The sequence below is a fragment of the Neopelma chrysocephalum genome, unplaced genomic scaffold, assembly GCF_003984885.1.
Source record: "Neopelma chrysocephalum unplaced genomic scaffold, ASM398488v2 Primary Assembly neopelma1_67, whole genome shotgun sequence".
In the NCBI taxonomy this organism is placed as follows: domain Eukaryota; kingdom Metazoa; phylum Chordata; class Aves; order Passeriformes; family Pipridae; genus Neopelma; species Neopelma chrysocephalum.
The window spans coordinates 2,324,355-2,352,277 of NW_020897726.1; the positions used below are offsets into that span (position 1 = coordinate 2,324,355).

At 37.7% G+C, this 27,923-nt stretch overlaps 1 protein-coding gene across 6 annotated transcripts; it reads right to left on the bottom strand.

Annotated features, from left to right (window-relative positions):
* Window positions 1–1,530: 1,530 nt before the first annotated feature.
* On the bottom strand, window positions 1,531–27,820 carry HEPACAM2 (HEPACAM family member 2). Of its 6 annotated transcripts, none has more exons than XM_027684789.1 (11): window positions 27,654–27,820; window positions 20,448–20,798; window positions 19,354–19,638; window positions 13,197–13,493; window positions 11,032–11,157; window positions 10,925–10,949; window positions 10,764–10,801; window positions 9,366–9,439; window positions 5,764–5,876; window positions 4,505–4,571; window positions 1,531–2,517 (listed from the first exon to the last, which is right to left on the bottom strand). In XM_027684789.1, exons 2-11 carry the CDS (start codon window positions 20,554–20,556, stop codon window positions 2,455–2,457), a joined length of 1,197 nt encoding a protein of 398 aa, XP_027540590.1. In that variant the 5' UTR covers window positions 20,557–20,798; window positions 27,654–27,820; the 3' UTR covers window positions 1,531–2,454. The 6 variants fall into 6 exon arrangements, with proteins under 6 accessions (XP_027540590.1, XP_027540586.1, XP_027540587.1 ...); XM_027684785.1 differs by lacking the exon at window positions 27,654–27,820 and adding an exon at window positions 25,300–27,372; XM_027684786.1 differs by lacking the exon at window positions 27,654–27,820 and adding an exon at window positions 25,300–27,371 and having other exon boundaries at window positions 4,505–4,523.
* Window positions 27,821–27,923: the final 103 nt, after the last annotated feature.

Below are 27,923 nucleotides of genomic sequence, written 5' to 3' on the forward strand. Positions count from 1 at the left end.
AATAGGTGTTTGGCTAACAGCTAGTAATACACAAGATGCAGTGAAAGAAAAATAGATGAGAACAATATAATATCAGCAGAAGGCAACTTGCCTGTGTTTGCTTTCTGTCCCTTGCAATAACATAATTCTATTTGCAGAGCTGGTTCTGCTGCCATGGCTAGTAGAATTATTTAACCCAGACAATGAATTTTTCTTCTTTCTATAATAAAATAAATTTCCCTACCAGTTGAGTTTTTCTCTGTAAATTTTGGTTGTAAGTGAAGAGTGAGAATGTGGAAGTGCAGAGTGAGAATGTGGCAGCCATGACCTGCATACAGAGCCCCCGGGGAACAATGTACTTGCAACAGGCAGATTTTTGTTTCTTATCTACCAACCTAATGCTATGCGTCCTTTCCAGTGAAAATGCATAGCCATAAATGGACCCACAGAACTATCAGACATTATGTGATGCATAAACAAAATTATTTTATTAAAATTACAGGTATTATTACAGGTATTTTGCAGAAGTTTGATAGACTGTTAGGGTGGACTTTTCTCTTGGATTGCTGAAGTCAATCTCACATTATTTACAAATGGTTTAATCCAAAACAGCTTGCTGATCCACTATCAAGACACATACACAGATTCTGAAACAAAATGTTTGGGGAAACTTAAATGCACTTAGGCATGGCCCTAAGTGAGCTTAAAAGCATGCAGAATAGACTGATATTGAACCAATTATTTTTTTTTAATCAGAAAAACTTAGAAAAATGTATACTACTCTCAGTTTTAAATACAAAGGCTGTAGAGATGCAGAAACAGTAAATTTTTTTTAATCCATCTGCACTTGCTGCCCTGTGGCCCCGTAAGGAGCGCTCCAAAACGTCTGAGATGGTCTGGATGGAATGGTCTCAAGAAATCTGTATGCTCATTTCAGAGCACTCCATCAAGAAAAGAAAAAGAAGTGGAAAATCAGACTTCGTATATCCCAAAGGGCTGTCTCAATGTGAAACACACAGATGGAAGTCAGCTTTAAATGAACGATGGGGGAATTTGTGGGGAAACCCCTGAGTTTCTAAGTAAGTCCTTCGGGACAACTTCAGTACTTTAGAATTTTGCCCAAATGTTTATACTTACAGCCTCTGCCTGATGCCTTCATGTCAGAGGGTTATTTCTTAGGGAGCAAATCTGGTGACTACATTCTTTTAGGTTACGTCAGTACTTCTTGCATATTTGGGCTGCATCAGCTGCCTCTGTGAAATGCCAAATCCTATTTTCCTCACATGCAGTGGTGAAGATGTCCTTTTCCCTTTTTTTCAGCATCACAAGATCAGAATGTTCACTGAAAACTGTGTTATTTTTCCTTGTGTTTTTAAGATGGAGACAGGAAGAATATTTACTAAATGCATATTAGGGAGGTACTTTAAATGAGTGGAAATAATTTTTCATAAACAAGAGTGCTTTAAATAATCCCATTCAGCCTGTCTTAAAGGATGGACACACTGTATACTTTTTCATTACTCACACTAATGATTTCACACAATATGCTGGTTTTTTTCTGCAAATTAATTCAGTTCATAATTCCCCTTTTCCCTGGCTGCAGCCAACTGACACTATCTAACAGCTGACTCTGAGGAAATAATAGTGAATTTTTCTGCAGGATTCAGATGCCTGCTAACAGAAGCTTCTGGAAGAATATTCCTCTATTTGTGAAGGGACTTGTAACACACTGTTTAAACAGAGTAAGGTTGGTTTCATTTGCACTGGAGAATTACAATTTTAATATACAAATAGCCTGAACATTCTGCAGCTTTAAGAAATAACTTGAATATTACTTGCTCTCCTAGTCAATGAGAAACATACTTTTCAGCAGAAAATAGAAAACCAGTTAAAATGCAAAGGAAAAAGAATTTAATGAGAATACATTTTTTTGAATAATATACATATGTACATTTTTAAATTGTAACTGCCTGACAGATCAGCTTCTATGTTTGTAAATTAAAATACAGTGTCACATTAAATGAGTTAAAAGACTTTATTTTAAACCTCAAATGTATTTTGCAATCTGTCATATCGCATTTATTACTTTTCATGGCAGTATTCTTGTAAAAGTCAACACCAATGAAAAACTCTCATATACGATTTTTGCCATTTTTTAATAAAAAACCTGAGAGTGGCATCTTGGGCCTGATTTCTTGTTGTGCCTCTACTGATTATTTTACTAAAATATATAGGTTTTATACTGCATTTTTAAAGCTGTCTCTTTGTCTTTTCTGCTCACCAATAAGGAAATGAATGAAAAATACATGTATTTTTCAAGGAACTATTACTTTAAAAAAGAAAAAAATTAAGAAATGGGCAGTTTGGAGCACCCCAAGGAAAGGGACTGTCAGTCTGAAGAAAAATTGCTATTTCAAGCAAAGGTGGCATAAGCCTTTGCCATTCTTGGAGTTGTTGGCATTTCCTTTCAGTATGTTATAAAGAAAAAGAAGTACTTGCAGATGCTTTGATTTCCTGTTCCCATGTCTTCATATACACCTAGGAAAGAACATATATATAGATATATATATATAACAGTTGTCCACAATGCTGCCTTCCTTTTCTTTAAAAAAACACTGCAAACAAACCAGCAGTTCTAATTACAGAAGTAAAACAGTTCTTCAGCCTGCTCTTGGGGCACATTTGCAACCCATTGGCTGAATTTTCAGTTTGCATAATATGTCTAATATTTAAAAGATAAGACAGATTTGAGCCATAGCTAATATAATTGCTAATACGGCACCCTGCATTGCTGCTCTTTCAGTACAGATATTTCAAGCTGCTTGTGTATTACCAACAATAATGTATTGGAGCACTTGCTAAAGGGTGTTGGTAATGGTGGGCTGAGTCAGTGCAGTCCACAGGAAAAACCCTGTGCTGAAATGCCTGGCAAGACTTTGCATCCTCACTGCAGCTGGCAGAGCAGAAATCTGTGAAATGATTAATGCTTGATCTGAGAGAAACACTCTGGATCAGAGGAGAGGGAGATGATGTAAAATTATCTTCATTTGGAGTGAAAATGAAAACCAAGTGACAAAGAGTTTCTGTTATCAGAACAGTTGAGAGCTGTCAGTGTTTATCTGTAAAAGCTGGCTAAACCTCTTGCTCATTAGCATTTACAGCCACTTTCATATTTCTTTCATATGTGGAAAAGCCTGTTGTCCTGTTTGTCACACAATTTATATTTTGTTGAAAAAAATGTGCAAAAAAACCCCCAAACCAACATGGCTTAACAGAGTCTGTTTAATGAAATACTTGAGTATGTGACAGTCCTGTAACTCCCACTGACTGTGGAGAGATGGAGCAGAACAATTCCCTCAAAATCTGACTTTGAGTTTTCCATTTGATTCTTTTGAGGAGCAGAGGAGGTGAATCTGCAAAAGACTGTTGTGAACAGCAACTAATGTGAACACATGAATATAAAACTTTGCACAACCAGCTATCATCTCACCTCATGTTTCAACCACAATTAGGTTATGAGTCCATCAGTCCAAACCCAAGAGAGTTGAAGAGTTTAATTATTTTTGAGCAGTATTTTTACCTTTTAAGAGCTGATGTGCATTTAAAATTTTGTAACTGTTTAGAGTGTCAAAGGCATAAGTGCATGTGTGGATAAAAGGATAAAAATGCTGATAAAACCACAAAGAAAAGTGGAAGGAAAAAACTATTCCCAGGTGTTAGGCATTGGCTAGTCTGTGAATGTGCTTGTACTCTCATTGGAATTTCTAAGAGCAAGAGAGAGAACACCAGCTAATGCTGGTGAAGTTACACTCAAGAGAGGATTTGAAGGATTTTCAGACTGCAAATCTGAGAATGAAACATTGCTTTTGACTTTTCTTTGCACATTTATTTTAATAAATTTATGAAATTACAGCAGTTCCACTCAGAAGCACTGGAATTAGAGCAAAATGACCAGTTTACTAATAAACCTGTTTGGCTCCCATATCTGTTCTTTTTGTTTTGTACAAAGAGAGATTTCTGCCATAAGCAGAGCACAAGCAAGTTTTGTACCATTTTTCTCATGAATATTGCTGATTATTGTACAGATGGCTGCGTATCAAGTCTGTGGGATTCGTTCATAAGCAATCATTACTTCGCACTACAGGAGTTTGCAATTACTATCCCAGCTTTATTCCCTGTTCTGTAGTGTTTTGTTTTTCCCTTATACTGAATGCTGAAGCATCCTGCTGTAAGCAACAGTGTTGACTGTTGTCCTTATTTATTTATCACTCAGAGTGTTCCTTCTCAGCAGGGCAGGAATTGGAAAATTCATAAATGTGGTCTTTCTAATCTGAGTAGTTTACCCAGTATCATGCTTAGCAGATTTTGTGTTATTAGTGAAAATTTTGTTCCTATGTTTCTTTTTTAAAATATGAAATATGAAAAGAGCAGCAAAACAGGTTTATGCAAATTAGTTCTTTACAACTACAGAATAGGCTTTGAGATGCTTGAGTTGAAATCTGAACTGTCACAAAGTTCAAGTTACCTTTTTGTTGCATTTATTCCTTTTTTCAGAGGGGTCATGTATCAGTGAGAGAATTGAGAAGGCAGACATGTAGGAGGGAAGAATAAAAAAAATACGTACTTTATGAATGCTATTTTTTACATCTGGCTTTAAAAATCATCTTAGGGTTCAAAGTGAAAAATGCCAAGCAGAACAAAAGCATAATTAGTAATTCATTGTTGCTTCCTCACTGATCAGCTTGTTTTTACAACCATGGCTGTATGTTTGCATACATAATTTGGACACACAGTTGAAGATATAACCTGCATAAAATTTTTTGTACTGTAAGTACAGCATTCTTAATGCAGTCACATAAACATTGTGATTACTAAGCCAACTGATTAGTATATGGGTAAGAGTGTGTATTTTTCTTTTCAACTGAAAAAGAAACAGAACACATCATAAAAACATAGACAATGTGATATAATAGGCTTGTTACCAAATAAAGTCTTGTGTGCTGTTCTTAATTTGTAAGAAAGACTTTCAATATTCACAAAAGATTTATGGCAGCTATACTGCAATTACAGAAACTTTACAGTGTATCCACTCTTCTTATGCCAAGAAGTGCTACACAGTAGGTGACTTGAACAAAACCAGGTCTACCAGATGCTAACCACATAAGAACAACATGCTGTGGCCTTCCTGATATATAACTCAGCAAAAGTGTTTCTGTGGAGTTCCCAGACAAGGTACTGCAGAGCAAAATTATTTTGCTCTAAAGACACTGCTTACTCAAGCAACTAAGCATTGTTCATGAATATTTCAGTGGCTATTTTAATAACCATTGGTAAATGATCAGCTGACTAGTTTCGACATTGCAAAAAAGTCCACCCTAATTATACTTGACACATGGCTGGCAGGTCTGGAAGCTGTGCTGTCAATTAAATTGCTTTGATTGAATATTTAACCTGCTCAGTAGGAAGTGCTGATGTCCCAGTGCTGTGAAACTATAGCTACCATCTTAAATTATGCAAGAATTTTCATCCGAAATAGTGTTTGAAGATCTTACCTTTTTTTTCACACTTACACAAAACTGGCATGATGAAACAACAGACTGATGTCTTCAGGAAAAGTGAAGAATTGGATAGGAAATGATGGAGGAACTGATGTAGCTTTTACCTGTTTTCCTTCCTTATCCCTCTCAATGGAATCAAACAACAGCTACCAAAATTTAAACTTTTCCAGATGCTGAAGTTTTTGCCTTTGAGCTACCACATGAGTGAACACAGCCTTTAACTTACTGTTGGTGGTCTTGTTGCGGCTGGTCAGGAACATGCTGAATAACTTCATAAACCGTATTAAGCATATCCTGGCCTGGGACAAAGTCAGAGCCAGGAACAGACTGACTGGAAACCTAAAAGTAGCAAAGTGTATTCCTACTGTAAGTAAAAATAGGAAAAGATTTAACAGAAATTAGACTGATAATGTAACTTGTCTTTTTTTTAACTTTTCATCAATGTTTTGTGTGGCTTGAACAGGTCATGTCTATTAGTTTACATTTCATTTTGGGTAAGTATTCATCACATTTATAATAAGGCAAGTAATAGTTTTAAATTCAGTTAGGACCTTAGAAGATTTAGGATACAACTTCTGTATTTAATATAGCAAGTACTTTATATTAACATAACGCAAGTCAAGAAGAACATTTAATAAAGAGAGAAGCAGAACAGACAGTAAAAAAGGAGAAAATCAGGGCATGGGTTCAGCATAAAACTCCCACCAGCATGTCAAAGAGAGAGAAATGCAAAGAATTTCCATAAATGAAGTAATAATGAAATTTTTCAATATCTTAAGTATATTAATTTGATCTTATGTCAACACAACAGACATACCTAGACTCCCCATCCATAAGAAATTCCCAGTCTTTCTGCCTATGATCTACCTCCAGTTCTTCATTATCTCCACTTTCTTATTTTCCCCTTTCTCTACTAACTAAAATCATAGAATTATAGAATCAGCCGGGTTGGAATGGACCTCTGAGATCATCAAGTCCAACCCTTGATCCAACACCACTGTGGCACTAAGTGGTGTTTTATCTTTAAAACCTCCAGGGACGGTGAATCCACCACTTCCCTGGGCAGCCCATTCCCATGCCTGATTACCTACCCTCTCTGTAAAGAATTTCTTCCTAATATCTAACCTAAACCTCCCCTGGCACAGCTTAAGACCATGCCCTCTTGTCTTACTGATAGATGCCTGGGAGAAGAGACCAATCCCCACCTGGCTAAAACCTCCTTTCACAGAGTTGTAGAGAGTGATGAGGTCTCCTCTAAGCCTCCTCTTCTCCAGGCTAAACAACCCCAGCTCCCTCAGCCTCTCCTCATAGGACTTGTGCTCGAGTCCCTTCACCAGCCTCATTGCCCTTCTCTGGATCTTCTCCAGCATGTCAATATCTTTCCTGAACTGAGGGGCCCAGGACCGCACACAGCACTTGAGGTGTGGCCTCACCAGCACTGAATACAGGGGAAGAATGACTTCCCTGGTCCTGCTGACCACACTGTTCCTGATCCAGGCCAGGATGCCATTGGCCTTCTTGGTCACCTGGGCACACTGCTGGCTCATGTTCAGCTTCCTGTCAATCCAGACTCCCAGGTCCCTTTCTGCCTGGCTGCTCTCCAGCCACTCTGTGCCCAGCCTGTAGCGCTGCAGGGGGTTGTTGTGGCCAAAGTGCAGGACCTGGCACTTGGCCTTGTTGAACCTCATACCATTGGATTCAGCCCATCTATCCAGCCTGTCCAGGTCCCTCTGAAGAGCCCTCCTGCCTTCCAGCTGATCGACACTTCCCCCCAACTTAGTGTCATCTGCAAATTTGCTAATGGTGGACTCAATCTCCTCATCTAAATCATCGATGAAGATATTAAACAGAACTGGGCCCAACACTGATCCCTGGGGGACACTACTAGTGACTGGCTGCCAACTGGATGCAGCTCCGTTCACCACCACTCTCTGGGCCCGGCCCTCCAGCCAGTTCTTAACCCAGCACAGAGTGCCCCTGTCCAAGCCGTGGGCTGCCAGCTTTTTCAGGAGAATGCTGTGGGAGATGGTATCAAAGGTTTTGCTGAAGTCCAGGTAGACCACAGCCACAGCCTTCCCCTCATCCATCAGACAGGTTACCTGATCATAAAAGGAGATCACGTTGGTCAGACAGGACCTGCCCTTCCTAAACCCCTGCTGGCTTTCTGATCCCTTGTCCATGCTGTAGGTGCTGTGTGATTGCACTGAAGATGATCTGCTCCATAACCTTTCCAGGCATTGAGGTCAGGCTGACAGTGGATCAAATCAGTGAATGAGCGGATCAAATGCCGACTTTATCTGCAATACTACAAATCTGAGTAACTGAACATAAATCAGAGGAGTTTCTCCAGTTTCTTGAAATTTTACTGAAAATTATTATAGATTTCTTTGCTTGTACATCCATTCTGTTGTCCTTGTCACTGGTCTCTCCCTTCTGACCTACCAAGGCCCTTATTCTTGCAGAATTGTGATATGATCAGCCTAAGGGATATAGAATCATAGAAGGTTTGGGTTGGAAGGGACCTTAAAGATCATCTACTTGCAACCCCTCTCCTGCCATGGGCAGGGACATCTTTCACTAGATCAGGTTGCTCAAAGTCCAATCTGACTTTGAACACTTCCAGTGATGGGACATTCACAACTGAGGCAACCTGTTTCAATGCCTCACCACCCTCACAGTAAATAATTTACTCCTAATACATAATCTAAATATAGCCTCTTCAGTATAATATCACAGTGTCCTGAAGGCTGTAATCATTTAGGGCCTGATCTCTAAATTAATAAGCCTCTCACTGTCACAAACTGTCACAGATACAGTTCAGCTCCTCTGTTTTCTAAGAGCCTTTTATCTCTGCTGTTGTAAAAGTCTGTCCTCTCCACCAACATTTACGATAGCACTCTAGCCGTATAAATGTATATTTCAAACATCCAACTCCATCAGAGAATTTATTAGTCTATGACTGTTTTTTTCTAATACATCATGTATTATGAGTACTAATCATAATAACAAAATAGGTGTGACAATGTGACCCTGTAACCATGCTTTAAGAGCTCTCCCTTACCTGATCATATTGATACTCTCAAAAGGCACAACATTCTATTGCCAGAAATTTTCTCTAGCATGGGAAAAGTCGCTCTTCTGCTTCCTCCCTATTTCACTCTGTTGGCCCTAAATTTTGTGGCCTCATTTCTGATTTTTTCTTGGTCCTTTTACACAACACTCAGAATCATCTCCTACTACTATACAGTAATCTCAGCAAAGACACAATGCAAAGAAGCAGCAAATGCAGTAGGATTTTTTCTGCTATCAAAATTCCTTTGCTTGTCCTGTCCTACAATACATGAAGTTAAACAAATATTTTTTTGTGAAATACAGCTGAGATTTGGCTTACATATTTTTTTACAGTGAAAATTTTAAATACCTCCCTGAGACTTTTCTGCACTGACAGAGTTGAATGCTGCATGAGCTGCAATGTTAGGGTCAAGGGAGAAAATGGCATCACAAGAGTTACTTGTGTGACACAAGTGATTCAGTGTTACCCATCTACCCAATGCTACTAATATTCTTTTAATATAGGGTAGTTAAATGGAGATTCCTGTCTTTAGAGTTTGGTTATTCTTTACTGCACCATGTTGATACAAAGTACTGAACTAGTAACGCAGTAAAGAAAGAGTAAATACTGGGTAAACAATAGCCATGAATATAGTGTCATACAGACATCTGTAAAAAGCAACAAGAAGCAAACCTACAGAAGGATTCTAGTACAGATATTTAGCACACCTTAAGAAATAGATAGAAACCATCTGCTTATGATGTAAAATCACATACCCTAGAACCACCGGCAAGATCAGGAAAAGCGACAAACTCATATATCCCAAAATCATCTGAAGCACTTTCATGTCCTAAAGTTAGAACAGACAAACATGAAAAAAAAGGATCAAGATGTAATATGAACCTAGTAAAAAATGGCTGGCAAAGTATTTTGGCCTAATTTTTAAAACATCTTAATGCTGTTTATGTGATCTGATTTAAACCACTTCCCTGCCAAGCTCTTAAACTGGTGTAGAGTGAGGCAGGGCAGTTGCACAGCTGGTGTGCACAGTGCTTGGTGATCTCCAACATCTTGGACCAAGTGAGGAGTATCTTGCTAAGCTCAGTAACAGTTTTGGTAGAGCCATTGGTACTGCCTTTGCTGGAAGGCTAAAGTGACAAATTTACTTTCATTTCCCATAGAAAAGAGATCCAATCCATAAACTCTGCACATCTACACTGTAGTGAGGCAGTACCACCTGAATCTTTTACAATGCTGACAATAATAAAAGGAAACATGATACTAATAGGTGCCAAATTATTATTTGGGATGTCAGGTACAGCTTGTATTTAGGTGTAGTTCACAGCTAGTAGTTAGGCGTAGTTAGGCTCTTTCTCTACCCTCCCACTGTCCAGGACATAGGAGACTCTCAGTTGTCTCTTGGGCATCACTCCACAGCAAAGTCTGCAGCACTAACAATGCTGAGCTCCTGTCCTCTGATATCACTTGTTTGGGTGAAGGGCTCTCTGCACTAAAGTGAAATTCTTACCTTCCTAAGATTTGGATAGTTCCCTATTCTCATGCATGTAGCAGTTTACAGTCTGCTCTGATGCTCTGGTAGAAAGGGATGGGAATAAAAGTGCTACCCTTCCAAAGGATAGCTGGTCTCCAGCATCTCCTGCCCAGGATCATGTGGGAAGGATTGTGGAGGGAAAGAGAGTGAAAAAAACCACTCTGGGTCCTGATGACAGAGAGAAAGGTAGTACAGAATATGGCAGAAGATTAAATATATACACTGTAATATCATAATATTATCTCATGATTTTGTAACAATTGGTGCCATGAACATCTGTAATTGTGATCCTCCCATGGTGTATCCCCTCTTACTGCTATCCCAGAATGACAATAATTTATGTCATATGGTGAGAGCAGTGGGATACAGATGACTCTAACCTCAAAATACTGGGATTAACAGCTAGAATGCAAGCCAACAGGGTACATACTGCTGTGAACTCCAGGCATGAGCTAAATCTATGCTGACTTGTCGTTTTGGTCCTAAGTAAGCTAACATAGAGGTACACAACTCAAGTTAAAAATATACTTCCCTTCCTTGTCTTCTTTCTTTTTTATGCGGAGATTTTTTTTTTCAGGAAAGGATTTTGACCTTATGCTCATATTTCTTTTATTAGCATTACCTGAAAATGCCTGTGCCTTTCTGTAATCAGCCTCTGGCCTAGAAAACATAAACATGTTTCTCAATTTGACGTCACAAGCCAAGGAAAGAAAATTAATATGATAAAATACAATTCTCTTGATGGAAAGGACTTCAAGACCTAAGAATGATTTATTTTTGTACCTGCTTTGCAGCTTCTGTTGTATCACTGAAAAGAAGAAGAAAAAAAATTATTCCTTTTGCTCTGAGGATTCAAAAGAACAACTGGACTGTGCCTAACATTTACATACCTTTATGTGGCTGATATCTTTTCCATAGGAATAAAAAAGTCATAGCTAGGATCAAAAATAATGAAATTCCTGTTATTACTGCAAGTGAAGATAAAGATTTTCCTTTCTGGGCCAGCTTTTCCAACCCTGTGACAAAGAAGATGAATACTGTATTTAGTTTCTTGTTCTCTACAATGCGCTACAATGACACTGAAAAATACATTTTTTGAAATTAATTTGAAGCTAGTAAAGCTGCATAGAGATACAAAACAGGTACAAAATTTGGGGTCTTGTGAATTGGTAATATTTACTTTTCCCCACAAATCTTCAACTAAGAAAGCAATGATATGCATATCAAAAACAAGTCCAGAAGAAGGTTGGTACCTAGAGCTAAATGAAAGTTAGTTAATATAATCCACAAATTACAGCATCACAAAAAATAGGAGTGTATTCTAACTTTAGGCATAGAGACACTGAACTGCCAAGAAACTGGGTGACAAGTGAGCAGGTTGTGTTAGATGAGAGGGAAATCCTCTAAGTGGTAGGAGCTATAGAGTAGGAGGGGATAAATGAACCATTATACTTTTTCTCAAGATTTTCAGATCACTGACAGTCTGGTTGTTTATCAAACCCCATCAAAACCCAGTAAATTATGTTTGTTTGAATTCATGTCTAAATATATTTAAAATATTTCTTTCCCTTTCTCAGATCTTTTGCTGGGATATGCATTAGCAGCAGTTTCCCATCAGGATTTACTGATACAACACAAATACAAATTGCCTAAAATTACATATTCAATAGCACATTGTTGATATAATTGTAACTTATTGATACAATTATTTAACAGTGCTTGATGCTTTTTTTTTTGATGCTTGATCATTTTTAGTATTAATTAGGCAGCTGTTTATAGCACCATATAGGTGAGTTTCTATCCTTTAGTTGGGAAGTTGTGTAAGGTCTTCTGAAACATCAGAGTTCCTGTTGCTGCTAAAAATGGGGTTTCTGGTATTTTGAAAGGCATAGTCCAGGCTCCATATCTAGGATTATGGGGATAAGGAAAAGGAATATGGAACAACTTTCATTGTCTTTGATTGGTATGTTTATTCAGTTACAACCAGAATTTAGCCTGAGCAGCATCTCTGAGACTTAGCCTTGAGTGTGAATTCATACCTCTCAGAATCAGTCAGTGCTGCATTGCAAAGTGTGGGCTTGACATCTGGATTTAGTGCTATCTGGATAAATACTCATCAAAAAGAATATGGTTACAGAGGGGGAAAATGGCCTTTTTACATTTTTAAATACACAGGATAAAATGTTTTAATAATACATATTTAAGTAAAATATTTGTAATTAGGAAATTTATTATATCAAGTGCAACTTAACATGAAGCTGTGGAGTTCTTTTGGCCCTTGATGAATATTCACATATATATCATAGCTTACATGAACTTCCTGGAGAAATGTCACGTTTATTTCTATTGACACAGCTCTTATTGCATTTGCTTTCACCACTAACCACAAAGTTTAGTTTTCAAGTGCAGTATTTTCATTGTAAAATCGCAACCCATCTTCCTTCCAGCATACTGAAAGCCATGGATTTGTGATGAATCAATAAATCATCCTGAATGATGGACATCTGCTCTCCTTGTTTATCTGACTAACAAATCGCTGAGCTCTTTGTTCTGCACAAGTGAAATTGCTTTGTTAAATTTTCTAAAGGCAATCTATTCTATCTTGTTGAACATTACTAACATACACTCCTTTATCTGAAAATACTTGTATCCATCTGTACTAATAAGAGATATCACACTTCCTCAATATCTTGTATGCTTCTGGAGATTTTCTGAAAAACTGCTTTGTTGCTCTTTAACACAATCTGATACAGGAGCTGAGGCTACAGTGTAGGAGAACAGAACCTAGCAGTCAATCCAGAGATTCACAAAAATGACAGTGAAATAATTTTTATGAACATCGTAATAAAACCCCACAAAACTTCAGTCTTAGTGGGCCTCGTTCAAAGTTGTGTCATACTGCGAGTAAACCTTGTATCGCAAACCTTGAATGGACAAAAGCCCCTTTACTGCATTGTTAGCCATACTCTGATACATACTCTGAGAATTATCTCTTTCTATGCGGCTGACACTCCACTCAGATATTACAGTTACAGCAATGACATTAATTTCTTACCTACAGAAGTAACCACGACTGTGAAGTGAGTTTCATCTCGTTTTCCAGTCATGTTGTTGAAAGCACGGCACATGTAATCTATTGTCTTCTGGGCCACTTTATCAGATACAACTTCCAGATGGGGTCCATATTTGATTACATGAGTAGTATTGTCATCCCTTCGAATCCACGAATAAGTATTCGGTGGATTTGAATCTGCTGAACAGTCAAACAGTATAACTTCTCCCATGTCAACTGTAAACACTGCCCCTATATTCAGACCTTTATCTGACTTAACTCTAAGACCATAAGGTCCATCTGCATTGAAAAAAAGAAAAGGAAAACACAGTGAGAAAATGAAAATCAAAGTATATAATTAAACTTTAAATGGGAGCATATGTATAAACTTAGAATTTTTAAGTTAGACTAGTCTTATCTAGAATCCATTCTAAAGGCTAGTCTAGCTTTCAGTTCAATAACTGGATCTGTACTAGGTTTAGCTCAAACTACATCCACTTGATATTGGTTTATTAGCTGTTTAAGAAAAAAGCACAGGTCTATGCAGTGATCAGTATGATAAAAAGAATGAAAACTGAAATCAGTTGGAAAAGCTATGAAGTAAAGGAGTACATCTTCTTCAGGGGCGTATTTGATTTCTACTTCAATGCCAAACTTACTGGCATAAGTAATTTCTCTGCAAATGTAAAAGTGAATAAATTAGCCTTGGAGTATATAAACATTAATTATAATATTTAGCAGCATAATAATTATTTAGGGAGCTATCCTACAGGTATAATATAAAGTGGAGTGGGCCTTAGATAACTTCAGAAAAATTTTCCATAAATGACTGCTAGAATAAACTTTAACTTCCCCCCACTTTAGTAGGCTTCTACTATTCCAACAATTAAGATTTTTTTTTAAGAGTAAGCCCTTGTGCTGAAAGAAGACTGTGTTTCTGAATATAATTAGAAAAGGCATATATTGTCCAATAGTCATGTGTTCATTACTCAAAAAATTGAGCAGCTAGGTATTTCTAGGATAATCCTCATAGGAAAATGAGAAGGGAAACAATATATTTAAATATTACAGGAATATTTCCCATGTTATTTTTATTAGATCATTTCAGATCATGGGGCTTTTATATCTTTGTATGTTAAAATGATTTTCAAGTTTTGAAAGTACAGAAATTAATGTAGAGAATATAATAATAAAAATGTGCCTTATTAAATAATTTTTTCCAGTCAAAAAAACCCCCAATAATTTTATTGTTGCTAATTCCCTAAGGACTTATGTGAATGATCAAAAATGCACAGACCTAATATTGACAGAGCCACAAGAAGAAAATACAAAGAATATCTTTTTGGTAGGATCCCTGAAGTTCAGTAAAGCTGCTGACAAGTGCCTCATACAGAATGGCATAGCAAAAAATGGGGACAGTACTGCGTCCATTGTAGACAACGCAATCAAGTAATATTTACACCTTCCTATGGTTGTCTGGAAGAATTAAGATAATGTAGCTGGGTTTCAATGTGAAATTCCCTGCTACATGAAACTGCACACTGGTACATTTCAGACTCTACTTCTCACCAGGAAATTCAGGCCGACGTTAGAGCTTCCTCTAACGTTCACTTCTATTTACCATCTGTCTTTTTTTATGACTCATTTATTCTTTAAGAACACACAGGCCACCACCATGCAGCACAAAACAGGTCACTTTTTGGTATGCCTCTGTTTTTTCTGTTTGTGAAGACTTAGACAAGAGAATGTCTACCACACGTGACTTCAGTTTAGTCCACTTTTAACCAAACGTCCACATTTCACAACATAAACTTGTCAAGCTTTTTATTTTCTGTATTTATTTCCTAGTGGCAAGCTTTTTGCAGCCTCATTTTAAGGAATAGCCAACGTCATGCAAAATATTTACTTGGGAAATAAAATACAGACTCACTCCAGCATGAATTAGTTCTGCTCCCACCTATATTGCAGGGGCCACTTTGAAGAATAAAGCATTTTTTTTAAACTCTAGATGCTGGGCTGCTTCTTCACAGGCTCTGCAATTCCTGAATCACTTGCTTTATTGTCTCCAAGGGCCAGCTAACCCTGTACTGAGCACTTCTCTGAAGCACAGACCTACCCCAGAACACCAGCCTCTTTCAGGGGCTCGCCTCTTACAGGTATTTACTTCCCCCCTTTTTCAGATGGGAAAGGATAAGGGACGTACTGATCTTTGACATTTTTCATAAATGAAAGTAAAGACTTTCACACACTATTTATAGGCAGGAACATACTTTTTTACTTTTCAGAGCGATTTGTTGGTTCTTCCTATCCAATCTTCCTTTCTTAGAAGAATTAGCTTTTATTTTCACTGATAATATAACCTTTGATATGTAAACAAAGAGACTAATGGTAAGAATAGCTGACTGGTGGGTGATTTGCCACATTTGCAAAAGAATCAGAACTGAGTTCTGATATTGTTTTATCGGGTATTGTAACAGTGCAGCATAGAAAGGTAACACTGACAACATGACTATACTTTTTTATGAAAGCTGCAAATTGAAAGAAAACATTATAAAAACATTGACGCACACTGGCTGGGGAAGTATGTTTGAAAAAAACAGAGAGAGGTTTTCTTAAGAAACAGTCAAATCTTGACAAAATCTGAAAAGTGGCATTCCTCGCTGAAGTCAACACAAGGATTGGGTAACCCTTCTGCTTCACCTGGCTCAGTTTTTTCCTCACTGAGATCCCTAAACACGAGGTAGTTGACAGCTGACACAGCTTCAAGGATGATCCTGAAAAACAGGTAATTAACCATTTCTGCTCTAACAGTAAATATATTCCAGCTTTGGGAAGTCCTAAGGAAGAAAATCCCACTTAGTTTGTTAAGTTCAACTCCGTGAATACAGTACAACAGTTTCTGCTGCAGCCTCTAGTACAACAGCTTTTTCCAGTCTTGAAATAATTAGTTTCTGGGTCAGACTACTACAGTAGCCATGTTCTGGGATGCATTATCATAGCTAATGGAGAAGCAGAATAATACTAATAAGAAATGAAGAAAAAAACTACTTTTGATACTTAGTAAAAAAACACAGTGACAACCTTCATGGATCCCTCAGCTCTATGTCTCCTTTCCAGTATTGTTTTCAACATGCCTTTTGTCTCAGTAAAAACAGTTAACTAAATGACTTGTAAAATAATAAATCATCCTTTCTGAGTAACAATTTACTGCTCTATGGGAATATTTCCAATTGCTCCTATCACCATGAGACTGTTACAGTTTCCAAGCAGATGGCAGGTATTTACTGTGAGTGACCTTTTCTTTATCACCTCCAGTAACTCCCCGGCAGCAATGACATATGGCACAGAGAGAGATCCCAGGGCCTGTTCTGGATTGTTATTGACAACTGGGAGCTGGGAGACAAACTACCTCTGCAGGTAGAGGTTGAACCAAATTAGGTGACTTCATATAGCTCAGGAAGTATGGCCCTAATCCCCATCACTGACTCAGATACAGACATCAACAAATGTATTGCAGTCTTTCAGCATTGCATTTTCTCTTAACACTTTTCTTCAAATCTTACATTACGCACAAAGCAAACCCTCAGTTCTGATGAATTACAAAGGACATTCTGAAAATGCAAATACTTATAATGCTATTTACACATATGGAGAAAAACTGAATCTCAAAGTTTTTGGTACATACTCATCTTTTGAGCTGCATATCCCAACCATTCAAACAGCAAAATGTTCCAGAAACGTGGACATTGAAGTAACTTTGAGATTTTAAAATTCTGATAAACAATAGGTCAAAAATAGGTTTCCAGTTTAGAGCTTGGGAAGATTTTTCAAATTTGCTGGAATGTAGTTGAGTGAGGAAGAAGGAAGGAAGCAGTCCTAGGGCTGAGACTGAAGGTCAGTGCAAGTGTCCCAGACACTCGACAGTGTGATCAGTGCTCTGGAGCTGATCCTGTGTGGAACAGGTCAGAAATGCAAATGCCATGCAGGCTGTACCACAAACAGAAAGAGCAATCTGAACAGTAGCAGGAGTGGCAGATATTTTTCTAGCTTGACCTGATTTTATTGCATTGTAAGAAGGCTGTTGGGCTGGATACAGTGACCCCAAGTTTTGTGTACGTATTCTTTGAAAAAAGAGGTGTATAAGGCCCATTCACAGCTCATTAAAATGAAAAAAGCAATAGAGGCACTGCATTCATAAACCTTCATCTCACTCTTAGCACTTTAAACAGTTAAGTGAGCTGAGATTGTGACTGTACAAAAGCAGGCATTTAAAAATGTGCTACCTTGAGGAAGAAATTTTTTTTTTTTTAAATTACAGTAATGATAAATTAAAACTCCCATCGGTGCTGGAGCTATTTCCTTGTAGAGTGTTTTAGCATGATTCCTCTGTCTAATGAGATAGGAGCTCAATTCACATCTGCCCTGTTTAGGACTCTTTGCAGCAGCTTCTTCATCTTCATGTCTGCATTGCTGTCAATTTTATAAGGTCTGCATTAGTGATCAGCTCATATCTAACAATGTCCTTGTTAATCTTTGCTAATTTAGGCAATCTTTTTCTCTACTCCTGGTGCAGTGTAGAGATCCTGGACACATGCTTTAGGTGCAAGTCACGGCCTTACCTAATTCTTCCAAGTTATAATTAAAAAGAAATAAGTAGAAGAATGAAAGAGGCAAAAGGAGGAGGAGGAAAATATGACAGTAAGAGGTGTAAGTTCTGAATTTGTTGGTAGTGCAATCATAACAAGTCTAGGGCATATACTGCCTACCAGCTGCCAGATGACAGAGTTTGGTAAAAGCAGGAGTGAGCACTAACCCTTGGCTGGACAGGAATCCTGTTCCAGACCTTGCACTGTGCCATCCACACTGCCATTTGTTAAACTGGTTATATCTGAACAGGATTGGTGGCAAAGTAGGTCCTGACCTGTCTGATTTCAGCTCTCCCCTGAGAATGACAGTTCGACCCCTGAGGACATGAAGATTAGAGCATGGCAAGGTCACGTGTAGCATGTGCTACTTGCAAATCTTGGAGGCACTGGGAAAAATGAGGGCCCATTCTAAGATTTATACTATAAATTGTTGAATACTGGTTAAATTAATTCATGAACTCAATCTATGTTCACAGTTAGTTTCTCAGGTGCCTTCATTTACAGTCAAAATATATGGCTACATTATGGTTTGTTCTTTTGGCAACACTGGTCTTTATGCAACTCTACTTTCTCCCTCCTGTTTCCCATTTGAAGTGGAAAGCAAACACTCCTTTCAGCCCTAGTTTTGCTAAGCCTGACTGAGTTCTCTGGATCTCTTCCCCATTTCTTTATTTTTTGTTTCTTTCCAGTTTGAGATCAGTGCTCTAGGATCTGCAGAGATTGCACACAGCATTCTACATGGGGTCTGACTTTCTGTGTGCCATTAGTATTCCATTGTTTCCTTGTTGGAAATCCTTTGCCCATCACCCTAGAATTACATATGTCTTTCTCATGCATGAATCACACTGTTCACAGAAATCTTGGGACAGCTCAATCACCCAGGCTCACTGCCTTGATTATTTCCCAACAGATCTCAATCTCACCAGCAGAAATTAATGTTTTTTATTCCCTAAAAGGCCATGCCCATTTATTTTTTACTAGCAAATTTCATACCAGTTCTTATACTATGTTTTAGTTATTCAGTCCTCCTATTTAATGTCACAGATTAACTTCATTGAGATATTCCCAGACTTTATGCTGGTGCCATTACTGGAAGTATTAAACAGGACTGGACTCCAAATGATCTTGAGGAAACCCACTAACACCAGTCCCTCAGCCTGGTACTTTCTGTGCTTAGCTTTTTGACACTGTTTGGCACCTTCATTTTTAACAATATTTACATGTGTAACCATCTGATTATTTTTTTGCCTTTAAGTCCCATCACCTCCAGATCTCAAGATGTCTATGGAATTCTTATTTGAATTCTGCAGTTGAGATTGATCTTCACAACTACATAACACTGAGTAACTTGATTATCCTGTCCTAAGTTAGAGCTATTACAAACAAGCTCATTTTGAATGTAAGCTCACATATAATGTTGACTCAACTGTTTTCTGCCTGTTTCCATAGTTAGAGGCACTCTTTCCAGCCAGATCATTCATACTAAGGTAGTAATGAATATTTCATATACTCACAATATATGGTTGGTGCAATTATCTCACTTTCCATTGCACTGACAGGGTTAGATACCAGACAGCTGTAATTCCCAATGTCTTCTTTTACGACAGGGACAATTAGAAGTGTCGCATTGTTTGATGAAAAGATATAATTAGGGCCAGCATGGAGACGCTTCCCATTTTTCATCCACTGGTAAGTTACCCTTGTACCTTTACCCAGAGTACATTTTAGGGTAATATTTCCTACATATTCCACTACTCCTGAAGATGGTTCAGTATGTACAGATGGCTTTGTGACTGGAACTGTAAAATAAAGAGATAAGAGTTGTTAAAGTGACAAGCCACTATCTTACAGTCTTCATTGTCAAGATGATTTAAATAGCAGTCATCATTCTCACTGGAAATTACTCATACTTCAAATTTTATCTATTAAATGTGGTTAAAGGTTAAAAAAGAAGGCCATACTCTCAGCTGGTGACTGCAAGAATTGTTAAAGTACTTGAATAAAACCAGACTGTTTAGATTACTGGTAATAAGATAAAGGCTGCAGTGAGGTATACCACAGCCTACAGCTCTTGCCTCACATACAAATCACTGAGGCCACAGAAATGAAAAGAGCACAAAGCATGACACTGCCCATGATGTATGACTTCTCAGTGTGACTACTCATAGCTTTGCCCACAGTGGGCACCACTGGGTGATCCAGTCGTGAGGATGGCTGCAAATTGGGATGGGTTTGTCAGTTAAATGGCAGCTACAACTCTGTCACCTCAAGATGTCATTCATCTCATTCTTCCAAGTCCAACAGTTACAGGGCTCTCTCTGTGTAATCCATAAATTACAGTAGCCTCTTGTCATTCTCTTAGATAATTCTACCTCTTCAGTTTTTTACTTATGATACAGAAACATCAGTCAATATATTAATTTTGTTTAAAGATGACATATTTTATCATTCCCTCCAGTAGCAGTACAAAACAACATAACTTGTTAGAATTTATTCATGTATGGTTGCATTAAATGATACACTATTGTAACTGGATACTAAGAACCAGTACTTCAAGACTATTGCAATTCTATTTTTAAAATGAAGATACCATCTCTTACTGACTTACCATCAACAGCTACTTGAATCTTTTGACTTGCAGCTATTGTCCCATTTCCACGGACATTGACTTTTACAATATAATTGCCCTCATCACTGATATGCAATGGATTGATCATCAAAGATGCATTCGGTGGTACAAGGGTAAATTTGTGCTGGTATTCCAAGTCTGGAACTACTGTTTGATTTACAGAGCCAAGCAAGTATTCTGGATTACTTTGAGGCCTCTCAAAAAGCCAAATTATCTGGATTTCAGAAGCTGTAGCATTGAAATTGTAGTCAACAGTAAGATGAAGTGGTTGTCCCTCAATACCATGGATGGTATGAGATGGTACTGTCAACTTTAAGGCAGAACAAATACCTGCAAAAAATGAAAGAACAAACAGATAAACAAACCCAAACCACAACTGGAAAACCTGGAAAACTTGAATGAGAAATTCTCACCATGAAAAAACTCTCAATGTTAAATCTTACACTTTTTTGTATGGTTATAACTCAGATATCAAGTAAGAAAGGGGCAAACGCTCATTGATCTTGGTGAAGTTGGGTCTAGCTGCAGCTTCAAAATATAAAGAAAACCAAAGGAAGGACCTTTTACTGCTAAAAGTTTGAAAAAAATGAGAAAATGTACATTTACGTTAATGTATAAAATATTTTCCCTTCAAAATATTTCAAATTCCTAGGTCTCACACTCTCTAATAGTCTTGGATTGCACACTCAATTTTTAGGATTTTTTTCTAGGTTGGTTCAGCTACAGAGCATAACTTAGTTGCTTTGCCAGCTATATTGAGAACCTGACTGAAAATGCGACAAGCAGAACTTCCACGAATGTTTGATGAAATTATATATAGTTATTATTGATGACTGCTCAGTACCTGCAAGACTAAACTCATGAAACATTACCAAGCTTGCAAAAGTCAAGTATTTTGATCTTAGGAAATTAGCAGAATTGATGTTGATATCCACAAAAGCAAATTTTTCAGCTACATGATTAATTCTGTTCTCCAAGAATTCTGTCTCTGTTATGGTGCAAAAAGGCCACTCCTCGGTTAATCATTGTCTTTCCCACATATTTTTTTTAATCATTTTTCACTGTGCCGGCCTGAGACATATTTAGAGAACATTATTAAAGCTTTAGTAATGGGACCGAGTGATTGATTTTCACATGAACTTTTCCACAGAACTCAAAAGAACGGCAATGATGTAAGGCATAGACACTAATGAACTGACTTCACACCACCATCATAATTGATAGGATTTTACAGATGATGAATTTAAGCCCAGAGAAAATTAACAGCAAAAATACCCACTTATTTTGGAAGATCATTTTGAAATATTAAGGACTGGATTTCTCAAAATACATATAAACATATTTTAGTATGTTCAAGATGCAACTCCTATTGACTCCAGTTGAGGTTTAATTGCTCAGCTTTGAGTGCTCAATAATGTTGAAAAGCACACTGCAAGTGCTAAGACAAAACCCTAGGAAAAAAAAGGCAACCTTTTATAAGTAAGGACATGTAAAAAAAAGGGATTTAAGTAATCTGACACTGCATAAGAGGACACTGGAGACTGAGAATGCACTGCCCAGGACAACATGCAATGCTTTCACCATGCACCATCTATTCTTTTCCTGCTACTGATCATCTTTCTTTGGACCAGATGATCCTTGAGGTCCCTTCCAACCTGGAATTCTATGATTCTTGACAAATACCAAAAAGTAAATCTCCAGCTGAAGTACATAGAGTACATTTCTACCTGGAAAGTGGTGTGTAGTAGGGGGAGGGCAGAGGGAGCTACGTGTGAAAAATATGTGACTGTGCTATTAAAGACTGCTAAAAAATATGTATGTAACATTTCCCAGAGGTTAATTCCCTGACAACCTTACTGCACAAACCAGATTTAAATTGCTGTTGTCCAGCTGAAAAAAACAGAAAAAGAGAGTAACTTCTTAGTAGAATCCTTCAGAAAACATGTCATGTTGGAGATCTATTTTATATTACATATCAAATACATTTCAATTTTTATATCAACTGGAATGAAGTAAAAAACATCTCTCAAACAGAGAGCTGGGAGATCTGTAAATGATCAATTAAAAGATCTGTCCATATCCTTCCTCATTCTTTACACATGATGCTGCTCAATTTCTGGGTTTATTTAGCTATCAATAAGCGATTGTGCTGTTGGATAAGAAGCCAGTAACAGCTGCAATGTAATCATAAAATATGTAAAACAAATAATATTTCTCACAGATCTGTTTGTGCAGAAAATTAGCAAAACCCAAGAAGGTCTTGCAAGCACCAGGGTAAGTGGGACCACCAGTATGAAAGGTAACACCAAACTAGAGCAAGAAGAAGAGAATTTTGGCTGGAAAGCTTACTTTCTCTGCAGTTAAAAACTGTGGGAATAGAAACTGCAAATTAACGTTACTCCACTTGATTCACAGGGAAAATTGGCTCCGTGTAACAGCTTGGAAAGACATTTTGATGTGCAGTTAAGGAAATTCTTTTAGCCAAGACCAGAGGTGGTGAGGGCAGAAACTCCATTTTTCCCCTGGTGTCCCTTCAGAGTGGCTTGTTGCTCAATCTGGCTCTGCTAGGATGATTTTGTGGACTGCCACCAGCACACAAGAACTTCTGAGACTGGGGCAAGTTATTAGAAAATGGTGCTCTGTCGAAGGCAAGGGTTTTACAGGAGCACTGATGGAAGAATTCTGGTTTTTGCAGAGACCATATCTTCTGCAGTCTGGAATATTCCTGATTGAAAGGGTTATCTTCTTCACCAAAAGTGTTTTCAGGCATTGGAATGGGCTGCCCAGGGAAGCGGTGGACTCACCACTATCCTTGGGGGTATTTAGAGGACATGTAGGCATTTTGATCAGGGACATGGTTTAATGGTGGAACTGGCAGTGTTAGATGATCTTAAGGGTCTTTTCCAACCTAAATGGTTCTAAGATTCTTGTGTATTAGACTAGTCTTGATTTTAAATTTAAAATGAAGACCGTTTTGACTAATCCTTGAATTAATGTTAATAGCAAAATCAAGCCAATGTGCCAAACTAAATTCATATTCATCAGGCACAAATTCCATTTAATTATTCCTATTCCTACAGCCTTCCAAATATGGTACATATTTTTCCAAGACAACGTAATTTCAGAAACTAGTTTTTGTTTAATGACCATAAGGGTTGTACCAAAATGACCTCCACTTGGAGCTCAGTGATCTGTGCTTTGCTTCCATCTCACTTTGCTATCACCAGTATTAGCAAGCACAACAGAATTGTTGACATAAAACAAGGGCTGCAGTTTTAGTTTAAATAAAAAACTATGACATAACTTTTGAGTTTATGGCATAAACTGAAACCTGCCCAGTGAGGTTTTAGCATTCTCTGAATTTAACATGCACATCTCCCTGTCAAAGTGAGTTTAGACTCTCAACTGCTTTTCACCAGTGTTCATTTAGCTCTTCAGCTCTCCAAACTCCCTGAACTCAGTGCAAAATGTCACTAGATCAGTGATAATAGTTTTTGCACTTTTTTCACTTTTTGCAAGTATGTTCATTTATGAAAAAACCCCCCATATAATGGACCAGGGAAGCTGCGATTTCTGTATCTCCATTTATATCAGGAAAAACTTGGGCATAGTGTTCCTTGGGTTGGGATTTTTGCCCAAGAAAAAGTTCTACTGAGCTTTGTTACTGGACTTAATTTTAGCTTCTGAGGTCAATGTCTTCAGTGGGCTTTGTGTCATGTCTCCAATGCACCTGATTCTTGTCATGATATTAAGTATGAGCAGCACATTTCCCTTACTAGAAAATGTATATATCTGAGTAAGGGTATAAGATGAGACTTCCTGGTGAACAAATGTACTCTAAAGTACTCTGCTTGTGTGACAATATCTCTAGTAGGGTTTTAATGAAAAACGTCCAATAAAGTTGTAATGTAAATAAAACATACATTCACTGTGTTTTTTGTCAACCAAAGATTTTTCATTTTTAAAGAAGAGATCCAATAATCTTCATATAATTCTGCAATTGTTATGAAGCAAAACTCTTGAAAAAGCATTTAGCTCAAAATCAAGGAAACTAGATGACTTTATATAAGGTTCACAAAGAATATAAGAGAAAAATTCTTCTTATAGATGAAAGACTAGAGGATGCACTACATTTGTAATATTATATATTTCCTCTGTTGACATTTACAAAACCAATTAAATATAGAAAAAGTTAATTACAGTAGTTTGTAGAAATAAGTTTCTCTAACATTTGACAGGATATTCCTGTCAAAGTGCATAGAACATCTATTTTTTTTCCACTGCATGGATAACAAATTCACACTTATGAAAACTGCACCCAGACACCAAACAAATGCACTATTACTGGGGAGACATTCTTCATTTGACTAAAAGCTTAATTATGTTTTAAGTACATTTAAGTAATACATATAAATTAATCATAATGAAATGAAAAATAATGTATCAGCACTATCTCAACAAATTTTTAAAGAGGTATGTAACAGTTTCTGTACAAACTTTGGTTTAGAACCTCTTCAGCCTTACTTTTTAAAAAGAATGTACAATGTATATAGTACTCAATAAATGTGACTATATACATTTAATCAATGCCCACATTTTACGTATAGATTATGTATAGCACTCATTTTTGTCAGGTGCTAAAACTTTAGCTCCACTCATAAAACAGGGTGCCAGTATCTGATTTAAATGATTAAAAGCTTTTAGGCTACTTTCCTGAAATAAAACATCTGAGAATACAACAGGAATATCTTTAAATTTATAAAGATAAATCTTATAAAATCAATTTCCATTTCCACAAGGACAATCAAATATAATTTATACTGTATCTTACCTACAAGTAGAAAATATATTCTGCACTCTAAGTCCCAAAAGAAGTTGGCTAAGGGGCTCCATGAAAGCATCCTGTCCCACACAAATGCCACCTTCTCCTCAGCACTAAGCCAGGGCTTGAACCTGCAGCTGGTTTATTTGCTAGGGAAATCAGCAATGAGTTAACAGGCCCTATCCTGTCCCCTGCCTTATGTGATTTGAATATGTGTATACAAAGAACAAAGGGAGTGGAGCACCTGTTAGATGAGCACCCATCTTCATTGCCTCTGACTTTATCATAACCCTTCCCCGGCAGCCACAGCAAATATGACACAGAATGTAATAAATGGGGCACACAATACAAAGTACATTTAATTAATAGAAGTAAGTAAACGCACCAAGTGTACAGGTTATATAGTTATTAACTTCCCTTAGTTATAGTTTCATAAAAAATACCCTGATGCTACATGCTTCTGCTTATTTCAAACTAGAATTAGTACTCAGAATATTTTTTTCAGATCTTTTCCCATGACAGCCTCTCCTTTTCTGTTACAAAAAACATTAAACAGCTATTAAAGAGCCTCACTTAATTTTTTTCCTAGCACTTTTCAAGCCCATCTATTTTCCGTACTTTTTTTCCTTAACATAAGCATAACTCAGCAAAGAGTTTACTCCCTTTCTCTAAACAACACATGATGTCAAGTGTCTATCAGGCATCTTCAAAATAAGAATCCTACAGCTAGTGTGGACAGCTTACTACAGTTGTTGAGCTAGCTGCTGATTATTGTTTGTTCTGCATAAATTTACATCAATAAATTAATATTAATGTAGGATTTGGATTTTGTCCAAAGCTGTCCCTCACCATACAAATCAGCAGCAAACCAGGTAAACCCTCCCACACTTGTGCAGTAACAGTTTGCAACAGCAAATATTTGCAGCGACAGAGATGGTTTATCCATACAAAAACACATTATATTTTTCACTATACGGCACTTAGGCAGGCTATTATGGATTAACAAATATTAGGCTAGACTGTATACTGCTTTGTGCATGAGGGACTGGTAGCAAGGAAAAGCCTCCCCTCATCGTGTGCTAGGAGTAGGGGTACAGCAAGGTTCTAAGCCCCCAGCAGAAGGGCCGAACATTCAATTTTTACCATAGTTAAAGGGAGGTGAAAATACCCAGATCCTTCCAGGTCCAATGGAAGACACATATGGGTTATGTCAGGCAAACAAAAACAGAAATACAGTGGTCCCATCAGAAATAATATCACCACCTGACATTAGCTGGGAGATGAAGAAGGTATTTCACATATTCCCAAAGGCTTCCTGAGTCCATTGTCCTGCCCCTTCCGAATGTTGTTGTTTACAACCTGCTTAATCCACTTAACTGTAGGCTAAATTGCAACCTTTTATAAAACCCGAGTTAGAAATTACTATCTATTATTTCAACATGTATTAAAATATTGGTGACAGGTTCCAACTAATTTCTAACTGAAATGGGAGCTTTCACATTGGCATAGAGCCTGTGTTGGTGCTTTAAATGCCCGATATGGGCAAAGACATTAAAAAAAAAAAAACAGATTAGCAGTTACATTTTTCAATGTGTTCCCACATTTCCAACATTTGAATAATTCTTGATGTCACTAATATGCTGCAAGTTTTACACTGAATAACACACAAATGTAGTGCATGCTAAAAATGCATGTTTTTTTCTATAGAATTCTAACTTGTGCTAGTTGTTAAATGGCATTTAGACTTTACAAAAATCAAACCTCTCTCTTTTGAATAAAAGTAACTACATTAAAGCAACATTATTTGCTGTACTAGCATTCTGAACACTTGCGTTTCTGCAAATTTTAGTTATTTTATTACTAAGAAGTAACTTCATTATGTGCTAAACTTGTTAGAGGTTTCCACAGAAACAATTACACATAATGTGCCTAATGGTAGCCAGAAGTAATGAATTCCTGCTAAAGAAAGCAGTGAGGGGACCATCAGTCCTGACCCTCCTTTTGACATTATGTCGTTTCAGACGCCTGCTCTTACCTGACCTACCTTGCAAAAACACAGGTCAGATGGGGGATAACCAACATCATGATCGGGCCGACTTACGGGCACACTCTATAAACTCCAGAAGGAAAGACCTTTTCTGGAGGTACTGCTATGCTATAGGGAATGTGTTGGTAGTTTTACTGTCGGATGTTAAGCAAAGGTTGTCAGATAAATTCTTCCTTTTCTTGCATTGATATAAAGTAGATTTAAAAAGCTATCCACTTTTTGTTTGCTTGCTTGCTTGTAGCTGATATCTATACAACCAAACACAGATACAAGCCTGTTTTGGCGATGCAAAACCCCGTGACCAGGCCAGACGCACTTGTGCATAACCCGAAATAATCCGCGGCAACCGGGAAATGCTCATTGTCTACGTGTACTTTCTAGTTTCTCTCCACAGACAAAGCCTCGTTTTGTCTTCTCAAGTAACTGCTTTCAAAGTCTACACAAGCGAACCTCAATGTCCAAACACTCCACCAGCACACCCCAAACCCCAGCCACCCCCGCGCCCCGCCGGGAGGAGCCGGTCCGGCGGTGCCGGCGCCCAGCAGCCGACCCGCGACGGAAGAGGCCTCCCACGCCCGAGCCCTTC